Here is an 18,408-nt window from a genome sequence, read left to right as displayed (position 1 = left end):
TCACAAGATATATGGTCAAGTCTTGTTCTTCATAGCGCCTTATAAGAGACGCTACGCAAGGGGCAAACACGTAGAATTCCCTGTCAACATTGTACAAGGTAGATTTGTCAAACTCCTCGATGACGTTGTGTCGAGATGAGACATGGATCCCATAATTCATGTTAAAGTGTAAATTTCCGGGAATTGCCCGTCGGTGGCCACGCATGACTGCATCTTCAAGGAAAATTTGTTCCGAGATAGCTGTCGTTGTCAACGGGATGTAATGTCATACACGGGAAGCACAGACAGTCAAGAGGAGTAGAGGGTGAAAATATTGGCCCCTAGAGTATGTCAATAGCACGAGCAACATATGGGTTGTCATAACTTTGGATGATCCTAATATATGAGGATGTTAAGACGGCAGGAAAACGGAGTGAAACGGTAATTCTGCTTAGAAACTGAGAGTTACGGTCGCACGACTCACTACCTAAGCACGCTCCACTACCGTGACTAAGGTGGGATAAAGCTGAATTCTCACGGTTTCTGACTGTTAAAGCAATCCTAGAAAATACAACACCATTTACACCATATATATCATTCATTGCAACAGCCTCTTAACTTACCCGCCTCAACTTTTGTGGCACTCATCTGCCCTGAAATTGGCCTTAGCCCTTGGTCCATTACATAATAATAACTACCGACGAATGGTTCATATTAACTGAATGGTATATTTATGTCGACCTCCCGTCAGGCTTCCAGAGCAGAGACCACAATCATACCCGCAAGATCCTTCATACAAATGCTTGTATCGAGTAAATCGGGCATGCTAATATTAACACCGAATGACTTATAGAGCCAATTTCGCAGCTCAGCTGCGATGAGGCTATCAATACCGTAAGCGGCAACTGTCTTGGTTGGGTCAATGTCTATGATGTCAATCAATAGCATCTTTGCTACCGCTCCTGCAATGGCGCTGGTGACTATGGTTTCAATATCAATGCGATTCTCTGGGCCCTTTGCAATTGCGTCATCAAAACTTGATCGGAGTTGCGTGACTTCATGACTCCCCGTCTTTGCCTCAAAGTTGCCGTCCTCCTGAATTCTTTCAGCGTCACTGGCAGCGCGAATTATTTGAATTACTCGAGGATCACTGTACCAGCGCGGAGTAGGGTCCCCAATGCTATCCTGTTTAGCATATCCTGCCTCTCGTCTTGCGTTGGCCATACGTCTGGGATCGAGGCAAGTAATAATACTGGCACCCGAGAGAGGATCGTCATGAGCGCCGTACCAATTTTCTATCTCGTCATTAGTGGATCCAACATGGTCATTGATGAATGCTAGTTCTAGCAGCCGCAAAAAGTCGTACTCGGTTATACTAAGAACTCTATTACGAGCCATGAGCGCCCGTGCCACATCGTCCGTGCTTAACGGTCCTACGTCGGTTACAAGTCCGCAGGATACAGTGGAGGCTTTTAAGCCGAGCCTTCGTCGATAACGAGCAAACATCTCCTGGAAATTATTGGCTGCTGTATAAGCGCTTTGGGTAGCGGGTGCTACTACGGATGACAACGATGTTATCATAATAAAATAATCAAGTGCCAGAGCCATGGTACTTTTATGCAGATTCACTGTTCCTTGAACCTTGGCTGCTAGGCCTGCTCTCCACTGCTCCCCAGTAAGCTTGTCAAATGACAGGTCCTGAAGGGAGACAGCAGCGTGGACGACGCCTTTGATGTTTAGCCTCCGTGAATACTCCATCACGACTGACGATACATCATCAGCAATGCTGATATCGCATTGGACGGCGTGTACTATGACTCCTATAATTTCTAGCTCGCATACAAGCTGCTGGGCTTCAGGAGTGTTGGTTCCGCTTCTCGAAAGGACGAGGAAATTTCGGGCACCATGTTGCGTCATCCATCGAAGTATGCTTCTCCCAAGACCTCCCATGCCTCCAGTGACTAGGTAGCAAGCACTAGTATCGAAGACAATCCTGGGAATGGCCGGTACTCGTTTAAGAAGCGTATCTGATTGTTGGAAGGTGATAACTAGTTTTCCAATATGGATCCCTTTAGAGAACTCAAGTAGAGTCCGGTCAAGAGTCGATATATCTGAAGTTGACATAGGCCGAATAGGACTGATGAGCCCCTTTCGACGATACGCCTCTGTTGACTCTAAAAGGTCGTGGCCCAATTTTGGATTAGTGTCGATGACATCTGCTAGATCGAAAGAGGAAAAGGAAGCGCATTTTTGAAAAAGCTCTAGACCGATTGACATAGAGTTCTGCACATCAACTCGGCCCACGTCTATATACGTTCCCAATGGAGCAACGAGTTTAACCGATTCGTGTAGCATGTCGCCTATTGCAGTGCCGAGTATCACGTCGAACCCTTTACCGCCGCAAGCGTGCATAAGTTTGGGGAATTCCTCAGCGCTGCGCAAGGAAAATACGTGACTGGCTGAGATGCCCACCTCATCGATGAGATGACGCATCTTCTGAGGCGTTCCAGCTGTTGCGAAAATCTCGGCCCCCTTTAGACGCGCAATTTGAATAGCGGATAGCCCAAGCCCGCCCGTGGCCGTTTGGATTAGGACTTTATCACCCGCTTTCAATTTTTTGATATGGTCAAATGCGTAAATGGAAGTTGCATATACAATCGGGATAGTCGCCATCTCAGCAAGGTCGTCGTCTGGCTGTAATCGCTGAATCAATGCTTCTGGTGTGCGTACGTAATTGCCGAAATGACCCTTAGCAAAGCCATACACTCTGTCGCCCGGTGATAGTCGTGCTACCGCCGGACCAACTTTGTCGACGATGCCTGAGAATTCGGATGAACAAAAATTCCTGTCCAACTGACCAGAAGCCACAGCAAGGTCTTTCCAATTAAGGCCAATAGCGGCTACTTTAATTTGGACCCAATCATCCGCCGGAAGGGGCTTCCATGATTCCTCGTCAGGTTTGAAGTATAAGGATGTCAAGATTCCTGGCGTCTCAAAATCCGCTCGGACGGGTTCGTTGCAATCATAAGATAACATCTCTGTCCGATTTGCAGGCGTTTCGATTATCTCGTAATAGTTCCTCATCTTGTTATCTGGTACTATTCGGCTGGCCCAGAGGCACCCTTGTTGCCAAACATACTCGCGCTCTATCCTCGTGTCAGCATCGATTTCTTGGAGGGACAACTCCTGGTTAACGATTGATTCTGCTAGATTTGGGTCCCTGGGATCGCTATCTGGATCTATATCGATGAACTGGAATTTCGCGGTTGGGTTTTCCGTACCAATGATGCGCAACAAGCCGGCTGCCACCCCAGCACTAGGGTCAAATCCTTTGACGATCCCGCAACTGGTTACGCATATCATCGTTGAGACATTCCTAATAATATCCTGGAAGATTTCGATGAAATTATCATCACCATTAATAAATGGAGCACCAGCGTCTAGGAAAGCGATGATGCGGGGACAGAGTGGGACAGATCCATATGTGGCGAATCGAGTTGGTTTGAGCTTGACCTGACGCCGTTCGAACTCTTTAGTTAACGGAATCAAAAACTCAGGCTCATTTTTCCCATATAAAAACAGAACCTCGGCTTCGGGCTCGTGGAAATTGGTGTTGATATCATCTACTGGTACAGATGTGGACATGATGGTACAAGTGGTCGCATATGGAGCAGGATGGTCGTTGAGGACAATATCTGTCCCAGAAAATCCGGCCGCCTTTAACGACATGTCCCAGCCCTCAAGACTGAGGAACGGGCTCTCAATGCGCCCGTCTGAGATTCCGCTCCAGTATCCCGGGAGAGTCCCGAGTACTAGACCATAACCAGTTACCGTTCTGATGTTCTCAACCAGAACTAATCGTCCATTGGGTTTCAAAAGCTTTCGGCAATTTTCCAGTGTCTTAATGATGCACGAGGTAGCGTGAAGGCATTCTGATGCAACGACTAGGTCATAAATTGGTTGAAAGCCGTTGGCGAGAGGGTCCTCTTCAATGTCCAAAATAGAAAACTCCATATCCTGGTGACTTGAAAGTGACTCGTGGGCTGCTGAAAGGAACCCCTTTGAAATGTCCGTGAAGGTGTAGTGGCTATAATGCTTGATGCCATTGGGGCCGGTCAAAGCTTCCATTATGACGCGAGTGGCACCGCCCGTCCCGGCTCCAATCTCAAGGATGTGCAAATGGGGCTCGACGTAGGCAATGGATTGGAATAGTCTATGGACCTGTGTATAAGCACCAGTCATGAATACTCCCTCTTCATACAATGAGGTCAGTAATCCACTTTCGACAACCACATCGAGACCGGATTTGTTCCCGTGCAAGATATCGCCGATATTCTCGAAGACTTGCTTTGCTATTCGTACCTCCGCGTAGCAATCGGTTTCTCGAACAATCTCCGCCAGCTTATTCTGGCGCTCCGATTTCGACAGTGTTTTCGCCTCCAACATGTAAGCTGTTTGATCTGCCATACGTTGGCGGACCCATGACGTGAAGTAATTTATGTCTTCCGAGGTATTTGGTAGTACCTGTCCTGAGACATAGGTATCGAATATTTCAGCAACAATTAGGTTGCATAGTCTGTCGAACACGTCGAAGAGATGAGTCTGGTTTGCATTCTTCGGCGGAGTTTGAAATATTACCGCAGCCTGCGAGTTGTTCATGGTGCGGATATCGGGCTTCCAGGTCAATCTCGTTACTGGAGCAGCAAATTTTGTGTTCAGGGAGCTAGCTAACGACGTCTCTCCGTGTCGGGTGCAACATAATTGCGTTATAGTCATTGCCACATCACCGGAATCGTTCCGCATCCGCAAGTTGGCGTAAGCCCCTCGAAGACCTCGTAGGTCGCCGGTAGCTGAAGCAATCCCAGTAGAGCCGGATATGTTACTCTGCAGATACATTTCCTCTATGCGAGTTGGCAGATATGCGCTTTTGACTAGGTCGATCTGGCCACCGTGACAGGCAATGAGGCCCAATTGGAGGATAGAATCTAGCGATGCTGGGTGAAGCGCATACCTAGACGCCTTCTCGCCTACATTCTCCTCTTTTGCGGCATCCAATGCGACCTCGCCCGCAGCAAGCTTCCGGACAGGGTCGGCCCGAACCGTATGCAAACCCCGGAATGATGGGCCATATTGCAGCCCAACATTAGCAAAAGTTCTATACCATACGCCAGTATCAAGGAGTCTAGCGTCCACCCCGACCGCCGGCTCTACGCTAGGTTCTCTAATACGGTTATACACTCTTATTCTGCCTGAGCAGCATTCGGACCATTGCTCATTGTCCCGAGAAACCGAAGTAATAGAAAAGCTCATATAAGTACCTTCGGTAAGGTCCAGACTGGTAATTACTTCCACGCCGTAGTCGTCTTCCGGAATCCGCAACATAGTATTGAATATAACATTACTGAGCAAGAATCCTTGTGGTAGACGTGTATAATTAGATTCGGAATACACTTGAGAAGCTACTTCGACCGCCATGCTTATATAACCGGCGGCAGGGAACACGACATCTGACGCCAAACGATGGTCGCCCAGCCATTGAATGTCTTTTAGACGAATTACATTGCGCCATTGCGGCTTGAGGTGGGTGCATCCAGGTATCTTTGAGCCGACTAGATCGTGCCTTGCAATGTTACGACGGCGATACTCCCTACTGGGTCGACTTTCGTAATACTGTATGGGCCCGTACGAGTACTTATACGGTGGGAGATCCAATGATGTACAGCCATGTACAAGGCTTAGGGTGCCATTAGGATCGATTTCGTCGGTTGAATTGACCAGCGCCATATCGATATGAGCATTCAAGCAAAATAATGTTCCTGCTAGACGCAGTAGAGACATTTGGCAATCTTCCCCTCGCGTGAGACATGGGATATATGGTATCTCCAATCCATAACTCTTCATGGCCTGGGTGACGGGGCCTTTGAGGGCAGGATGCGGCCCAACTTCGATGAAGGCGTCTGTCGTACCACTTTCCGAACTGAAGGTTTTCGCTATTGCTTCGAGAAACCGTACCGGACTTTCCAAATTTAACCTCCAATATTGAGGCATATTGTTGATATCTTCTATATTTTTCTCAGGATAAACGGACGAAATCCAGGCTGCTGCCTGGTGTTTCTGTCTCCCGTCAACTAGCCCAAGGTTTGCTGCGCGAGCAAGGGCCTCGGATAACATGGTCTCGTATTTGTGCCCGACTTGGCGCATATGATGGGAGTGGTAGGCTGCTCCACCTGTTCGAAGCAAGCGATTGAATATTCCCCGGGCATTGAATTTTATAGCAAGCTGTTCTATAACCTTTAAGTCGCCACTGAATGTAACACTACTAGGGGAGTTAATAGCGGCTATTTGTACTCCGTCTTGTGTTTCCCGAATATAGGTCATAGCCTCATCAAATCCCAGGCCAACTGCAAGCATTGCACCGTCGGTAATGCTCGCTAAGATGCTTCGACCACGAGTAAATGCTGTTAGGATAGTCTCGGTGAGAGTTGTGCGGCCGCATGCATACGCGGCAGCTATTTCACCCGATGAGTGGCCAACAACTACGGTTGGTCTCACACCCCACGATGCTAGTAGATCCGTCGCGCCAACTTGCACAGCAGTACAGACAGTCTGTGATATTTCTGGCTCGTGGATGCGTTCAGGTTCGCAATCCCCAGCAACGATGTTTTCGATCTTCCATGCGGGTGGATCTGAAACGGTCGCGAGGATGTAATCCATATATACAATGGATCTCCGGAATATTTCGTATTGAAGCAATTGGGCCCCCATAGCGTGCCACTGTGTGCCTTGCCCTGTAAATACGAATCCCAACCTTGGAATATCCGATCCAGAAACACGCTGGGAATGTTCGCTTTTAAGAACTAGCCCTGGTTGCACTTTCTCCCTTTCCACAATGCAATAGGCTCGCTGACCGAATATGGTTCGCTTTGCTGATAGTGTATATGCTATATCTGCGAGACATGATCTGTCTATGACTCCAGATAAAGCAGCGATGTTTAATTTCAACGAGGCATCGTTATGCGCTGATAACGGCAATATTGTGAATCGGCGAGTAGCAGCATCGGCCTTTTGAACGACGTTTGGGACAGCCGAAAGGGGGTAGTGTATCAGCATATTGCCGGGATAGCAATTAGTGCCGTTGGCGTTGATGCACCCAGCAGGGCTGCGAGTAGCCACCACTCCGGGTTTCACGTAATTAGGGAGCAAGATGTTAACATGGTCGATGATACAATGGCCGTTGGCACCGCCATATCCAAAGGAGTTGATGGAAGCGCGGCGAAGTTGGCCAGCAGGCCACGGAATAGCGTCCGTGACCACGACAGCCCTGGCCTTCTGAAAGTCGATTTTTGGATTGGGAGTTATAAAACCGACGCTGGGTGGTATAACTCCCTTTTCAATAGCCAGTACTGCTTTCATAATTCCAACAATGCCACTCGACGCTTCCGTGTGTCCTAGATTGGTCTTGACAGAGCCGAGAAGGAGATTGTTTTCAAGTGTTTTTTCGGAGGAAAAGGCGTTGCCGATAGCAGAGACTTCAATAGGGTCACCCACCGGGGTGCCAGTCCCGTGGCATTCAAAGAAGGTGGTGTCTCTCAACGCAAGCCCCGCGTTATCATACGCGCTGCGGATAACAGCCTCTTGGCCTTCCTTGCTGGGGTGAGTAATGCCAGCAGTTCGTCCGTTAGAATTGACCGCAGTACCCCTGATGACGGCTCTAATAGGGAAGTCGCCGTTGACGGCGTCAGATAGCTTCTTTATATAAAGAGCTACAAACCCTTCTCCGCGGGCATACCCATCTGCTGACGCGTCAAAGGTATGGCACGTCGAAGACGGCGATAGAACACCAAGTGATGTCATCATTATATGCTGTGCTGGGTCCATTATGCAGTTACATGCCGCTACGATTGCCGAGTCGCAATCGCCGTTCCTGATTGCTGCGACAGCCATGTGTAGAGAGTACATAGAAGATGAACAAGCCGTGTCCATAGTTACACTGGCGAAGTCGTCAGTACGTGTTCGTAGCATCATCACGATATAAGGCAGTAAAATTATCCCTCACCTCGGACCCAAGAGATTAAAGACATAATTGATACGATTGCTCAGGATGTTGTTACTGCATCCCGTTGTAGTGTACTGTCGGGAGTATTCGGGATCTCTACCTGTAATAAAGATATGATCTGTGGCAAAACTCCCCACGAAGACTCCTGTGCGAGACCCAGAGAAGGAGTGCCATGGTTCTCCTGCGTTCTCAAAAGCCTCGTATGCTACCTCAAGGAGCTTTCTTTGGCTGGGGTCCATTGTTTCTACTTCTGAAGGTGTTACGTTGAAGAAGCCGGGATCGAATAATCGCGGATCCTCGGCCAGCAAGAATCCGCCTCGAGTAGCCATAGTACCGGGTCGATCAGGATCCGGATGATAGAAGCCATCAGAAGAGAACCTATGGTCGCCGAACTGTCGGTAGCCTGTTTGTTTGTTCTTGAGCAATTCCCATAACCCCGAGGTGTCGTGAATATCACCGGGCAATCGGCAACCTAAGATTGACTGGTAAGACTTGTATTTGGTGAGCGTGATGCATTGTCAGCCAAAAGACTTACCCATTCCCACAATCGCAACGAGATCGGCGTCATGGCCACTGAACTCTTGGCCCATCTTAGGGATGTCTGCGGTGGGCGTTTGGTGGGCCATGCCTCTAAATCTAATTCAAAAGTCTATAACAATCGCGGGCCAGTTTGAGGGATAAGCAAGAGGCGAAGATGTGAACCTGACAGGATATTATCTTGCCAGAGAGTCTTACAATTCTTATCGTATAGATCTAACCTTATAAATAAAGCTTGGTGGTTGCTCATCCTGGGCTAGCATTTAATGGAATCCCGCGCGACTCGGTGGTAACGGCGGATAGATACGGTAGGACAAGTTTCCTTGAACCTTCGGTGCAATTGTTGTGGGGCTCTCACCGCGTACGACATCTGGACCGAAGGCCATCGGCCGACGAGACAGTCGGGCGGAGAAGGTGGCTAGCTGCTACGACGTCATAGTCAGAAAAGGAATTGTACCTACCTGCCTGGTAGCTGATGGCGCGTGCATTGTGATACCACTAAATAAATGGCTTGATGCTTCAATATAACTTGAGGTATGAAACGAATAGTGCGTGCAGTGTCAAAGTTGTTATTGTCATGAGAATAACGGATAATCGGGATCAACCATTATCGCAGGATACTCGCAGTTATTTTAATATAATTGATACAAGCTATTCAATTGCACTTTTACCACCTCATCCCGATTAACTCAGACTTCGGCAACATGGAGCCCAGCGCGAACGTACTTGTCGCTCTGGCCGATCGCATTACCAAACAAGTCGCAAACCTTAGCAAATACCTCGAAGACAGTGATATTGGCATGTCCGACTTCACTGTCGAGTCACGCGAGAGGCCGAATACTGGAGAGTTCAAGACCCTTCATAGCGATCTTACGTCGTCTCTTGAGGACCTTCAGTATCTTATAGATGGGCCTCGGGCATACATGCGCTCGTTCATTTGCAGTGGCAACGACCTCGCCGCTTTCCAAATCGCGTTTGAATTCGGCTTCTTCAACCTTGTTCCTACTGACAGAGCGATCCCAATCGCAGAGCTTGCGAAGAAAGCAGGTATGGATGTGGATAGAACGGCCCGCGTCATGCGAATGATGGCGACCCGTCGAACTTTTGAGGAAAAAACCCCCGGGGAATTTACTCATACTGCAGCCTCTCTCGTTTTCCACGAAGATGAAAGCTTCCGATGTGCTGGGCATTACATGTTTGTAGCTATATTTCTTCGGACCCAGAGTCTTGAAAGTTGAATTGCCCACTAATAACTTTGCACGCTACGATTAGGGTAGATGAAATGTGGAAAGCTGCAACAGCGACGGCGGAATGTGTCAAAGCGTCGCCTTATGAGTCCGATAGCTCACATTCACCATTCAAGACAAGATTCGGTATTCCGTTGTTCGAGTATTACGCCAAAAACCCGGGCTATGCAGCTAGGTTTGCCAAGGCTATGGCAGGAGCAACTAAAAGTCTGTAATTGAACACTTACTCCTCGTAATAGCTGATATTGACGTCAGTATGAACATAATAGTCGATCGCCAGGTAACAGAGGTTGTTGACGGCTTCCCATGGGATGGAATTCGGGGAACCGTCGTTGATGTAGGCGGGGGGAGTGGCCATTTATCTGTTAGCTTAGCTCGAGTAAGAGTTCATATTAATCCCCGCATTACTAACACATTAACATCGCTAATCAACGCTGGAAACTAGGCCTTTCCTCATCTTTCCTTTGTCGTACAAGATAACTCGGCCTCTATGCTAGCCCAGGGCAAAGATTCTGGTCTGCGTGACGTCGAAGGGCGCATATCTTGGATGCAGCACGACTTCTTCGAGCCTCAGCCATTACGTGGGGTCTCTGCCTTTATCATCCGTCAGTGCCTCCACAACTGGTGCGACCGTGATGTAGTCAAAATATTAGAGGCACTCGTACCAGCGCTGGAGAAGTGTGATGATGGAACTCCGTTGCTTATCAACGAGACGGTGCTCCCACAGCCTGGTACCATTCATGCCCCGGAGGAACGTGGTTTAAGACAGATGGATATGCTTATGCTTGTAACCCTTGGCTCCAAGCAACGAACCAAGGAGGAATACGAAACTCTTCTAAAGGAGGCAGATGATAGGTACGAAATATACAGCCTACATTCTACTGGGAGCATGGGTTTGCTTGAAGTCCACTTGAAGGTGGAGAGGAGCTAGTCACTTGGACCCGCGGTTCATCACAACAAATAAGCTCTTCAAGAATTCTAGGGTTCACAGGCGGCTCTGAACTTGATCTACTTGCTTCATTCATCGTAATAATTTATTTCTTCCTGCTTGAAATAAAACGCCTTAGAACCTAGATAATGTTGTCTTCCCCCGTTATGAGTGATTGTGAAGCTTACAAATTGGTAATAGGGCTCGAATGAGTAGTCTGGTGATAGGATTACAACGTGCTCGATTCTGGGGGATTTTAATCTGGCGCAGATACATAAAACTAGACCACAAACATAGGAATAATGATACTAGACCGGCCTTAGTAATGTACCCTAGAGAGTGGTCGATGTCCCGGCATACGTCATGCAACCTGTTGCATGAAGTAATTTTCATTCAAAGATTAGATAACAGGTCTGATGAGGGGGCCTCTTGGGTAAGAAGCTCGATGGTCTCATTCCAGATCTTGACCTGCGCGCTGTGACCTTCCTTGGAGAGAACGAATGATGATGGACTGAAGAGCTTATGTTAGCCTGTTTCTTGCCAATTGATAAAAAAAAAGGTCGGATCGCGACGTGCCTCTTGACCGTCTGCTCACTGATGTATGCCCCATGATCTTGGGGGTGTTGAGTTGCGGCATCCGTTAGGGCATGCCCGCCTTGAGTAGCCGTCCATCCGACCATGTTAGCGAACGAAGCTCCGCTAGAGTGGCTTCGATGCAATCCACTCCGACAAAATCCGGGGTTGACAGCGTTGATAACAACATTCCTGCTGGCCCTGGTGCTAAGTTCGCGCATCCAAAGCACGTTTAGTAACTTGGTTAGGTTATATCGATCCATGTCCTTGCCGAAGGTCTCCTTATCATCCATGCGCGCCAATGTGTCGGGCCCTTTAATCACCTTCAACTTAACCCAGAAGTGATTTTCTGAGCTTACGATAGTTAAACGCGCCGGCGTGCCTGTCGCATCACCAGTTCTCCGGAGCGGGCCGAGGAGTAGAAGCGACAGGAGCGCCGTACCGAGGTGGTTGACCTATAGTTCGTGAATTGAATTAGGCATCTGCACATGGCTGACCTAGCCCGTTTAATGGCTAGAACTGACTTACATACCTGAACGTTGAGCTCATGGCCGCCCTTAGACGACTTAACGTACTCTACATTTTTGACGCCAGCATTAAGGATGACGATGTCCAACCTATCGAGGCCCGCAGCTCGGTCGGCAAACTCTTTGATACTTGCAAATGATTCCTGTTCGATTTGCCATACCTGCACATCGACGTTGGGATTTTTCGCTTGTATAGGTTTCGCGGCGTCGGATTTGGATGGGTCGCGGACCCCTAGAATGATACGCGAAACGCCGTGTGCGGCTAGCTCGAGGCAGGCTTCCAAACCGAGACCACCGCTGGCACCAGTCACCAGAGCCGTCTTCCCTTTGAGGTTGACAGTTGTAGGAAGAGGCTTGGGTTTGAATGTAAATTGCCTGTACAAGAATCCCGTGAAGCTGCCCATATTGACTGAGATTAACTTGATCGTCGGTGGGATACCTAGGTAGATTTCAAGTTCAAGTTGGTTTAAACTCGACATTTGGTGGGGGAGGAAGGGGTCAAATGAAGGAAACGAAGCGGAGATAGACAAAGAGACTTTTTCGCACCGTGCGGCATCCCTTATTCAACTTTCAGGCTGAGACCAGCCCCGTGCGTCTGCTGTGCGACTCCAACCCCCCACCCCACCCTTTCCTGCGACAACGCCAAAGAGCAGGCTGGTCGGCGCCATATGTTGCCATACGTTACCATACGCTGTTATACGACGCCGTAAATTTCAAAATCAAGATGACTCCGGGATGTAGGCAGTGCTGTGCCGCCTGCAACCACTGTGGCAACATCATGACTTACCTGGGCTAGGTACCTACCTAGGTAGGTAGGTATTGAATATTGACTCATTTAAGTATCTTTCATCGAGTCTTCCTCTATGCAGTTCTCCGGGGGTCCGATTTCCTTGTCCTGAGTCCTTCGCCATGTCATCAGTCTCTAGACGTAAACAACGTATCGTGTCATCGTGCATCCCCTGTTATACTAAAAAACAGAAGGTAAGTACCTATGTTCAATCCAAGTCGGCCGCCTAGCTTCCCCCCAGGAACACTGACCTAATCGTGTATTGAGTTAGTGTAATCGACAGTACCCATGCAATCATTGCACGCGCCGCCATAAGGTAGAGGAATGCGCGTATATCGCTGATCCTCGATCGAGTCATTCTCCACAGGGGCAAGGAGGCGTCGCCGCTGGCGCAGGTCTGGCACAGTACAACAACCAGCGACAAACACCATACGTAATCAATGATGGTGGTGATGGTGAAGACGACAGGGCATCAAATCAAGAGACCTTGGCGGACTGTTTTGGGTATTTTGAAGGTAGTCAATCTAACACTCTTGAACTTCTGCGACGGGTGAGTTGGCATTCAAAATGATCTGTATATGTTTTGGCGTCTGAAGCGAAGCAGTTTGGTGTTGAGCAAAGCAATAACCTATACGGCTATCGCAACGACGAATTATGCGCAGAAGTCTTGGCTACGGCGCGACAAGAGATCGAGAGCATGCCCGACAGACTAATTCTTGATTTCCTCGTTCAATATTTCTTTCGAGAGGTCAATTGGATGTATCAGCTCGTGCACGCCCCCACTTTCTTAACGCAATATGAGGCCTGGTGGAAACAAGCATCAGTCACTCGAGTCCTTGACGTTGAATTCGCGGTTCTGGTTCTTGAAATCGGGGCATACGTCACTCAATTCCTTCCCTCCCCTTCCTACATGGCTGATGTGATTCGGGGTGTTCCATTGGCTGATATTAGGCTACATTGCACGGGATCAGCCCACGTGCTTGGAACCATATGTTCCCAGGCCGATGTTGCTGGTTCTATAATACGTGTACAGCACCTGTGCTTGGCTGCGCTGAGAGGACAGTGTGAGGGGAATATGAAGGCATCTTGGCAAAAGACAGCCTCCGCTGTTGGGGTAGCACACATGATAGGCATTCATAGGGAGCTACCAAACTCTGTCTCTGGAGAAAAAGTTGATTTTGAGACGGAGATGCGACGTCGACTTTTCTGCAATCTTTATATCATTGACTTGTAGGTTCTTTTAGTCATTCCCTCCCTTCTTCTCCATAAACCTCGTGCGTTTTCGGCGTCCGCTAGTACTGATCAACGATTCCAAGTCATTTTGCCGCTTGCCTCGACCGACCTCCAACTTTATCAGACAGGTTCTGCACAACAGCCCCGCCGAAAATGCATGTAGCTCTAGATGTTGACAATGATGGCGCGCCAGCCGCATTTATGGAACGAGTCTTGCAATTCAAACTAGCCCAATTTTGGAACCGGCAGACGTCTATGTCGGGACCCCAAGATTCTTATGAGCCTGGCACAGCCGAAAGCCGTTATGAGAGATTTTGTACAGAGTTTCTACCTCAAGTACCGGCACCGTTCGCTCTTATCCCCAATGAAAAATGGGATCAGGTTATTCCCAAAATTGACCAACAGCGACAATTATTACACATAGCCATCTACAGTTCCATCTGTAACAACTTCAGATCTCTTCTTTTCTTGAAGTCTGCACATATCCGTATCTTTCCTGAGTACCAGCAGGGCATTATCCACCAGCAAAAGAAATCTTTGACTCGCGCAGCACTGGGCACATTAGACGCTGTGAAGAGGCTTCACCAGCTGCTAGGCGCAACCCAGACACGTCTGTTTCCTATCGTGTTCCACACATTCGAGGCGGCTGTTCTCCTTTGGGCTCTCACACACCTCAGTGGAACCGGTCGAGATGCTGATGCTAGGTCTAGGCACGAAAGATCGGACATTGATAGCCCGGAATATTCGTCTTTCTCCCGTCCTATCGATCCACTGGAGTTAAGTCAAACAAACATCAGTCATTCTAGGTGCGTAGAGGCAATCAAAGAGGCACATGAACGTCTTGAGGCCTTAGCTGTTTCCAACATTGTTGCAGCGGCTGGTGCAAGAACCCTAGCAAAGCTCTTGGAGCAGGACAATGGGACAGCGAGGCTCAGGAGTGAGCCAGCAAGCGTCCACACATCACCCTCGAACTCAACTATATTCGATGCTAAGGTCCTTGAGCAGGTTTTCGACCTTCCCCTTCCTAGTCCTGCGCTGATGAATGAGGATATCATCTGGTCTCCCAATATGACAACCTCTGATATCAACATGAATTGAGCCCTATATGCTACTGGCGGGTGGGCACATGGCCTATAGGGTTCAAAGAAGCTAGGTACAATTTAGAGACTTTACAGACTACGCGGCGCACTGAGTTTCATACGTGCTACTGACAGGAATGCCAATGCTTCTGATTATGTCCTGTCAAACCTGCCAATTTACGCATATCTCAAACTAGGTACCTTTTAGTGAGACTTTATTTCCATGTTTCCACGGCTGCCTCTTCCCAATCAAACCATCAAAATCATTAGGATAGTGAGCGGCCCCCTCAAGCTTTCTTGCCTTGGGGGCTGGGTAGGCGGATCTGGCCACCTTCATTGGAAGTGCCACGCCGCGAGATCCTTCCAGGATACCCTATTTTCGGACACAAGCGTTGAACTTATGTTGGGGCTACGGGACGTCGTATCAACTGGAATCGAGAAGTCTCGGTAGGCTTGAAGATCCTTATTGACACAGTATAACCATCTCGTTGTCGTAGTAGTGAGGCTCTGTGTTCTCAGCTTTTCTAAGCGGGTTAGCCTAATATTCTTACATGATAATACTTGGAGCGCGCGATCTGTCGGTACCCGTGGGTTAAGGGGCGATCTCAATTCGTTGAAGGATTACTATGATGGTTGGTTAGCTGTAGGCTGTATGACTATTTGGTTACACAGCAGCAGTAAATATCGGATGCGGATGTCCGGCGGGATGGGGGCGGGGCATCATCCATCCAATGCGTGAAGTTAGGTAGCCTGCTTGAACGATCGGCCGAGGATTCTCGGCTTTTTGGTGAGGCTACCCCCCTAGATACCTGGGTACGTATGTATTTCTCGGGGCTTGCTCAAAGGATCCTAATTTATATTGAAGATCGACTTAGGATGCGATGAATACATTAGTCTAGCCATTGGCAGCCCGATCCCGTTCACCCCGGGTTCCAGATATTTCGAAGGTGCATTTCATCCTACTGCTGATCATCCCGCCCGTGTCCTACCCCAGGACCAACCTTACCATCCATGTTTTAGGTATAGAGTGCCATGCGCCTCTATAGGCATAAGCAAATGCAGGCTGGTGTCACAGTAGAGATGGTGTCATTTACGCCTCAGCAAGTTTAATCTAGGTTCTTCACCAACTCTTTTCCGAGACACTGGCAGGCTTGAACCTCCCTTAGATTTACGGGTTCTGTCTTTCTTCGACTTAAGATTCGTGTTAGCTTTTCCGCACTCCCCGACGTCGCTCTTGTCTTAGTCCCCGAGATCAAGTTTTCAAATTCAGATTATCTGTATCCTCCATCTTACAAGCTCATGATGTCAAAATTTTCATCCCTAAGCCCCGCTCAGCAAGAGGCTGTCCTCAATGGTGCCGCGCTCAATCCACCAAAAGGATATACATCGAACTTCGACGATCCGCCGAATAGGGAAGCCGCGACCAATGCCTTTTTCTTCTTATGCTTGGCATTAGCGACACTAGCAGTTTTCGGACGTCTATACTGCCGGTGGATATTGCTGAAGCAGTATTCGCTACCGGACTGTAAGTCCCTCGCCCGCTTTGGGTTCCGATGACAGCGCTAAACCTATGCAGTCCTTTTCATTGCCGGATATGTAAGATGATCTGGAATAGCATTTGACTTAGAAAATTGACATGCTCCCCAACAGGCTCTTCTCATTGCCGATATTGCTCTCGTCTACCGAATGGCTCCCGTACCAGTCATGTTTGTTCATCTATGGAACATTCGTCAGAGGGATTTCATTATATATTTACGGGTAGGCTTCATACGTCGGGTTTTATTCCTATTTCCAAGACGATTTGTTCTGATTATGACTAGAGCGTATTTATCACGTCCGAAGTATACCTATTCAACATTACATTCATCAAAGTCGCAATCCTCCTCGACTGGATACACATATTCATGCCGCGTGGCACTCGTAACTTCCTTTTCTGGGCAGCGTCCATCGCCATTTTTGTTAACGTGGGGTTTTATATCGGTATAATTGTTGCCAACCAAGTCGCGTGTACACCATATGAGTACGCATGGAACAAGCTGATAGACGGTAATTGCGGTCGCGCCAACACCCTCGATGCGACTGTAGCCGCAGGAGCATTCAATATTGTCTCTGACGTGGTAATCCTGCTCATTCCTCAAAGAGTGGTCTGGAAGTTACATATGCCGAGGCAAAAGAAATTCGGAATCTCCATTGTATTCGCTTTGGGACTTCTAGCTGTCACAACAGCTATTCTTCGATTTGTCTCGTCTCTTAAACACGCCAAGTCTCCCGATTTTACATATGATTTCAGCGAAATTCTCATTACTGGTTGCGCTGAACTTACTTGTGGTATCCTGGTAGGATGCGTCCCCAGTCTCCCCAAAGTCTTCGCTTCTGCGAACATGAACGGAATAAAACATAAGCTCAGTAAGAGCAGGTTATGGTCGTCCTTTAGTAGCTCCCAAAAGAGATCGAGCCCGCGATCGATGCACTCGAGACCGCCTTCTCTGGAGCTGGTCCCGCGGGGCCGAGCTGGGCTCTTCCATAAGTTAGATTATCAGGCCACGGGCTTTTCGGAAAGTTCGACGGACTCCCATATCCCAGTTATCAGTGGACGCATATATCAAACCACCGAGTTTCATACCACAGAGACGTGCGGCCCCAGTACTTTTGAACATTGATGCAGGCATTGGAATGAGTAGATTGGTTATTTTAAGGGGGGAAGGGGGAGGATGCACAAAATTATGGGTTATATCCATATCTTTAGTAAAGTAGCCCAGTGTCGTCTATTCACCAAGGTATGGAGACCACCAATAGAGTCTAGATAGCAACATATGCATTATAAAAGTCGAGAATGCCGCATTTTCGCCTTTTGCCTGATTGCGACTAAAGTATAGAAATACATAGAGCAATTCATTCATGGCTCTTTTTACAAGTACACACGAATTTGCTAGCTTGCGTGGAGTAGGTGCGCACTTTACGGATAATGACTTAGCTATCAAAACTCGATTTCCCACCGCCTAAGGCATATTCCGCTATCGACGTTATTGGCACGCTCATTGGCTATTTACTGGATAAGCCCCTGAATCACGGTGTTCTCGTCATTTCTGGCGATCGTACTATTTAGCTCAGTTTTGGAGAGGGAATGCAAAGGAAAGGAGCGCTTGCATCTCTCTTCGAACTCTCTTCAAATCTTTCGATCTCTGCCTGTTGTGAACGTAGCATTTTGGATAGTAAAAAACGAGCATGTAACTGTTAGAGAATAGCGGTGTGATACCCATTAAGAAATAAGACATGAGGTTTCTTTATTCCTACAGTCGGACCAACTAGAGCTTAGAACTAGATTAAGAAGACACCCTCTTGCAAGTATAGAGGAGGTAGGTGTTACACAGCTTTATCCCAGACCATTAACAGGTCTCGCACAGTATAAATACTCCTTAAAAATACTACCAACACGAGGTCAGCGCCCCCAATGCCACCGAT

At 48.2% G+C, this 18,408-nt stretch overlaps 5 protein-coding genes across 5 annotated transcripts; 3 read left to right on the top strand and 2 right to left on the bottom strand.

Annotated features, from left to right (window-relative positions):
- Positions 1-318: 318 nt before the first annotated feature.
- Positions 319-8,149, bottom strand: F4822DRAFT_266746 (polyketide synthase). The gene has a single exon (XM_051454642.1). It carries the CDS (start codon positions 8,002-8,004, stop codon positions 727-729), a length of 7,278 nt encoding a protein of 2,425 aa, XP_051314802.1. The 5' UTR covers positions 8,005-8,149; the 3' UTR covers positions 319-726.
- An 852-nt stretch (positions 8,150-9,001) lies between these two features.
- On the top strand, positions 9,002-10,828 carry F4822DRAFT_404737 (O-methyltransferase). Its single transcript, XM_051458232.1, has 4 exons — positions 9,002-9,767; positions 9,845-10,026; positions 10,089-10,198; positions 10,265-10,828. The coding sequence occupies exons 1-4, from the start codon at positions 9,277-9,279 to the stop codon at positions 10,748-10,750; spliced, it is 1,269 nt and encodes a 422-aa protein (XP_051314801.1). The 5' UTR covers positions 9,002-9,276; the 3' UTR covers positions 10,751-10,828.
- A 312-nt stretch (positions 10,829-11,140) lies between these two features.
- On the bottom strand, positions 11,141-12,251 carry F4822DRAFT_429639 (NAD(P)-binding protein; the record flags this gene model as incomplete). Its single annotated transcript, XM_051461138.1, has 3 exons — positions 11,141-11,266; positions 11,332-11,775; positions 11,853-12,251. 3 exons carry the CDS (start codon positions 12,249-12,251, stop codon positions 11,141-11,143), a joined length of 969 nt encoding a protein of 322 aa, XP_051314800.1.
- A 505-nt stretch (positions 12,252-12,756) lies between these two features.
- On the top strand, positions 12,757-15,067 carry F4822DRAFT_443768 (uncharacterized protein; the record flags this gene model as incomplete). The annotated part of the gene is made up of 4 exons (XM_051463141.1): positions 12,757-12,828; positions 12,906-13,184; positions 13,239-13,864; positions 13,951-15,067. The coding sequence occupies 4 exons, from the start codon at positions 12,757-12,759 to the stop codon at positions 14,963-14,965; spliced, it is 1,992 nt and encodes a 663-aa protein (XP_051314799.1). The 3' UTR covers positions 14,966-15,067.
- A 722-nt stretch (positions 15,068-15,789) lies between these two features.
- F4822DRAFT_404731 (uncharacterized protein) lies at positions 15,790-18,288 on the top strand. The gene is made up of 4 exons (XM_051458231.1): positions 15,790-16,471; positions 16,523-16,542; positions 16,597-16,704; positions 16,767-18,288. Exons 1-4 carry the CDS (start codon positions 16,246-16,248, stop codon positions 17,604-17,606), a joined length of 1,194 nt encoding a protein of 397 aa, XP_051314798.1. The 5' UTR covers positions 15,790-16,245; the 3' UTR covers positions 17,607-18,288.
- Positions 18,289-18,408: the final 120 nt, after the last annotated feature.

Source organism: Hypoxylon trugodes, assembly GCF_022578975.1.
Source record: "Hypoxylon trugodes strain CBS 135444 unplaced genomic scaffold F4822scaffold_5, whole genome shotgun sequence".
Classification (NCBI taxonomy): Eukaryota; Fungi; Ascomycota; class Sordariomycetes; order Xylariales; family Hypoxylaceae; genus Hypoxylon; species Hypoxylon trugodes.
Note: the sequence above shows the minus strand (reverse complement) of the source record. Positions and strands in the feature narration are given on the sequence as shown.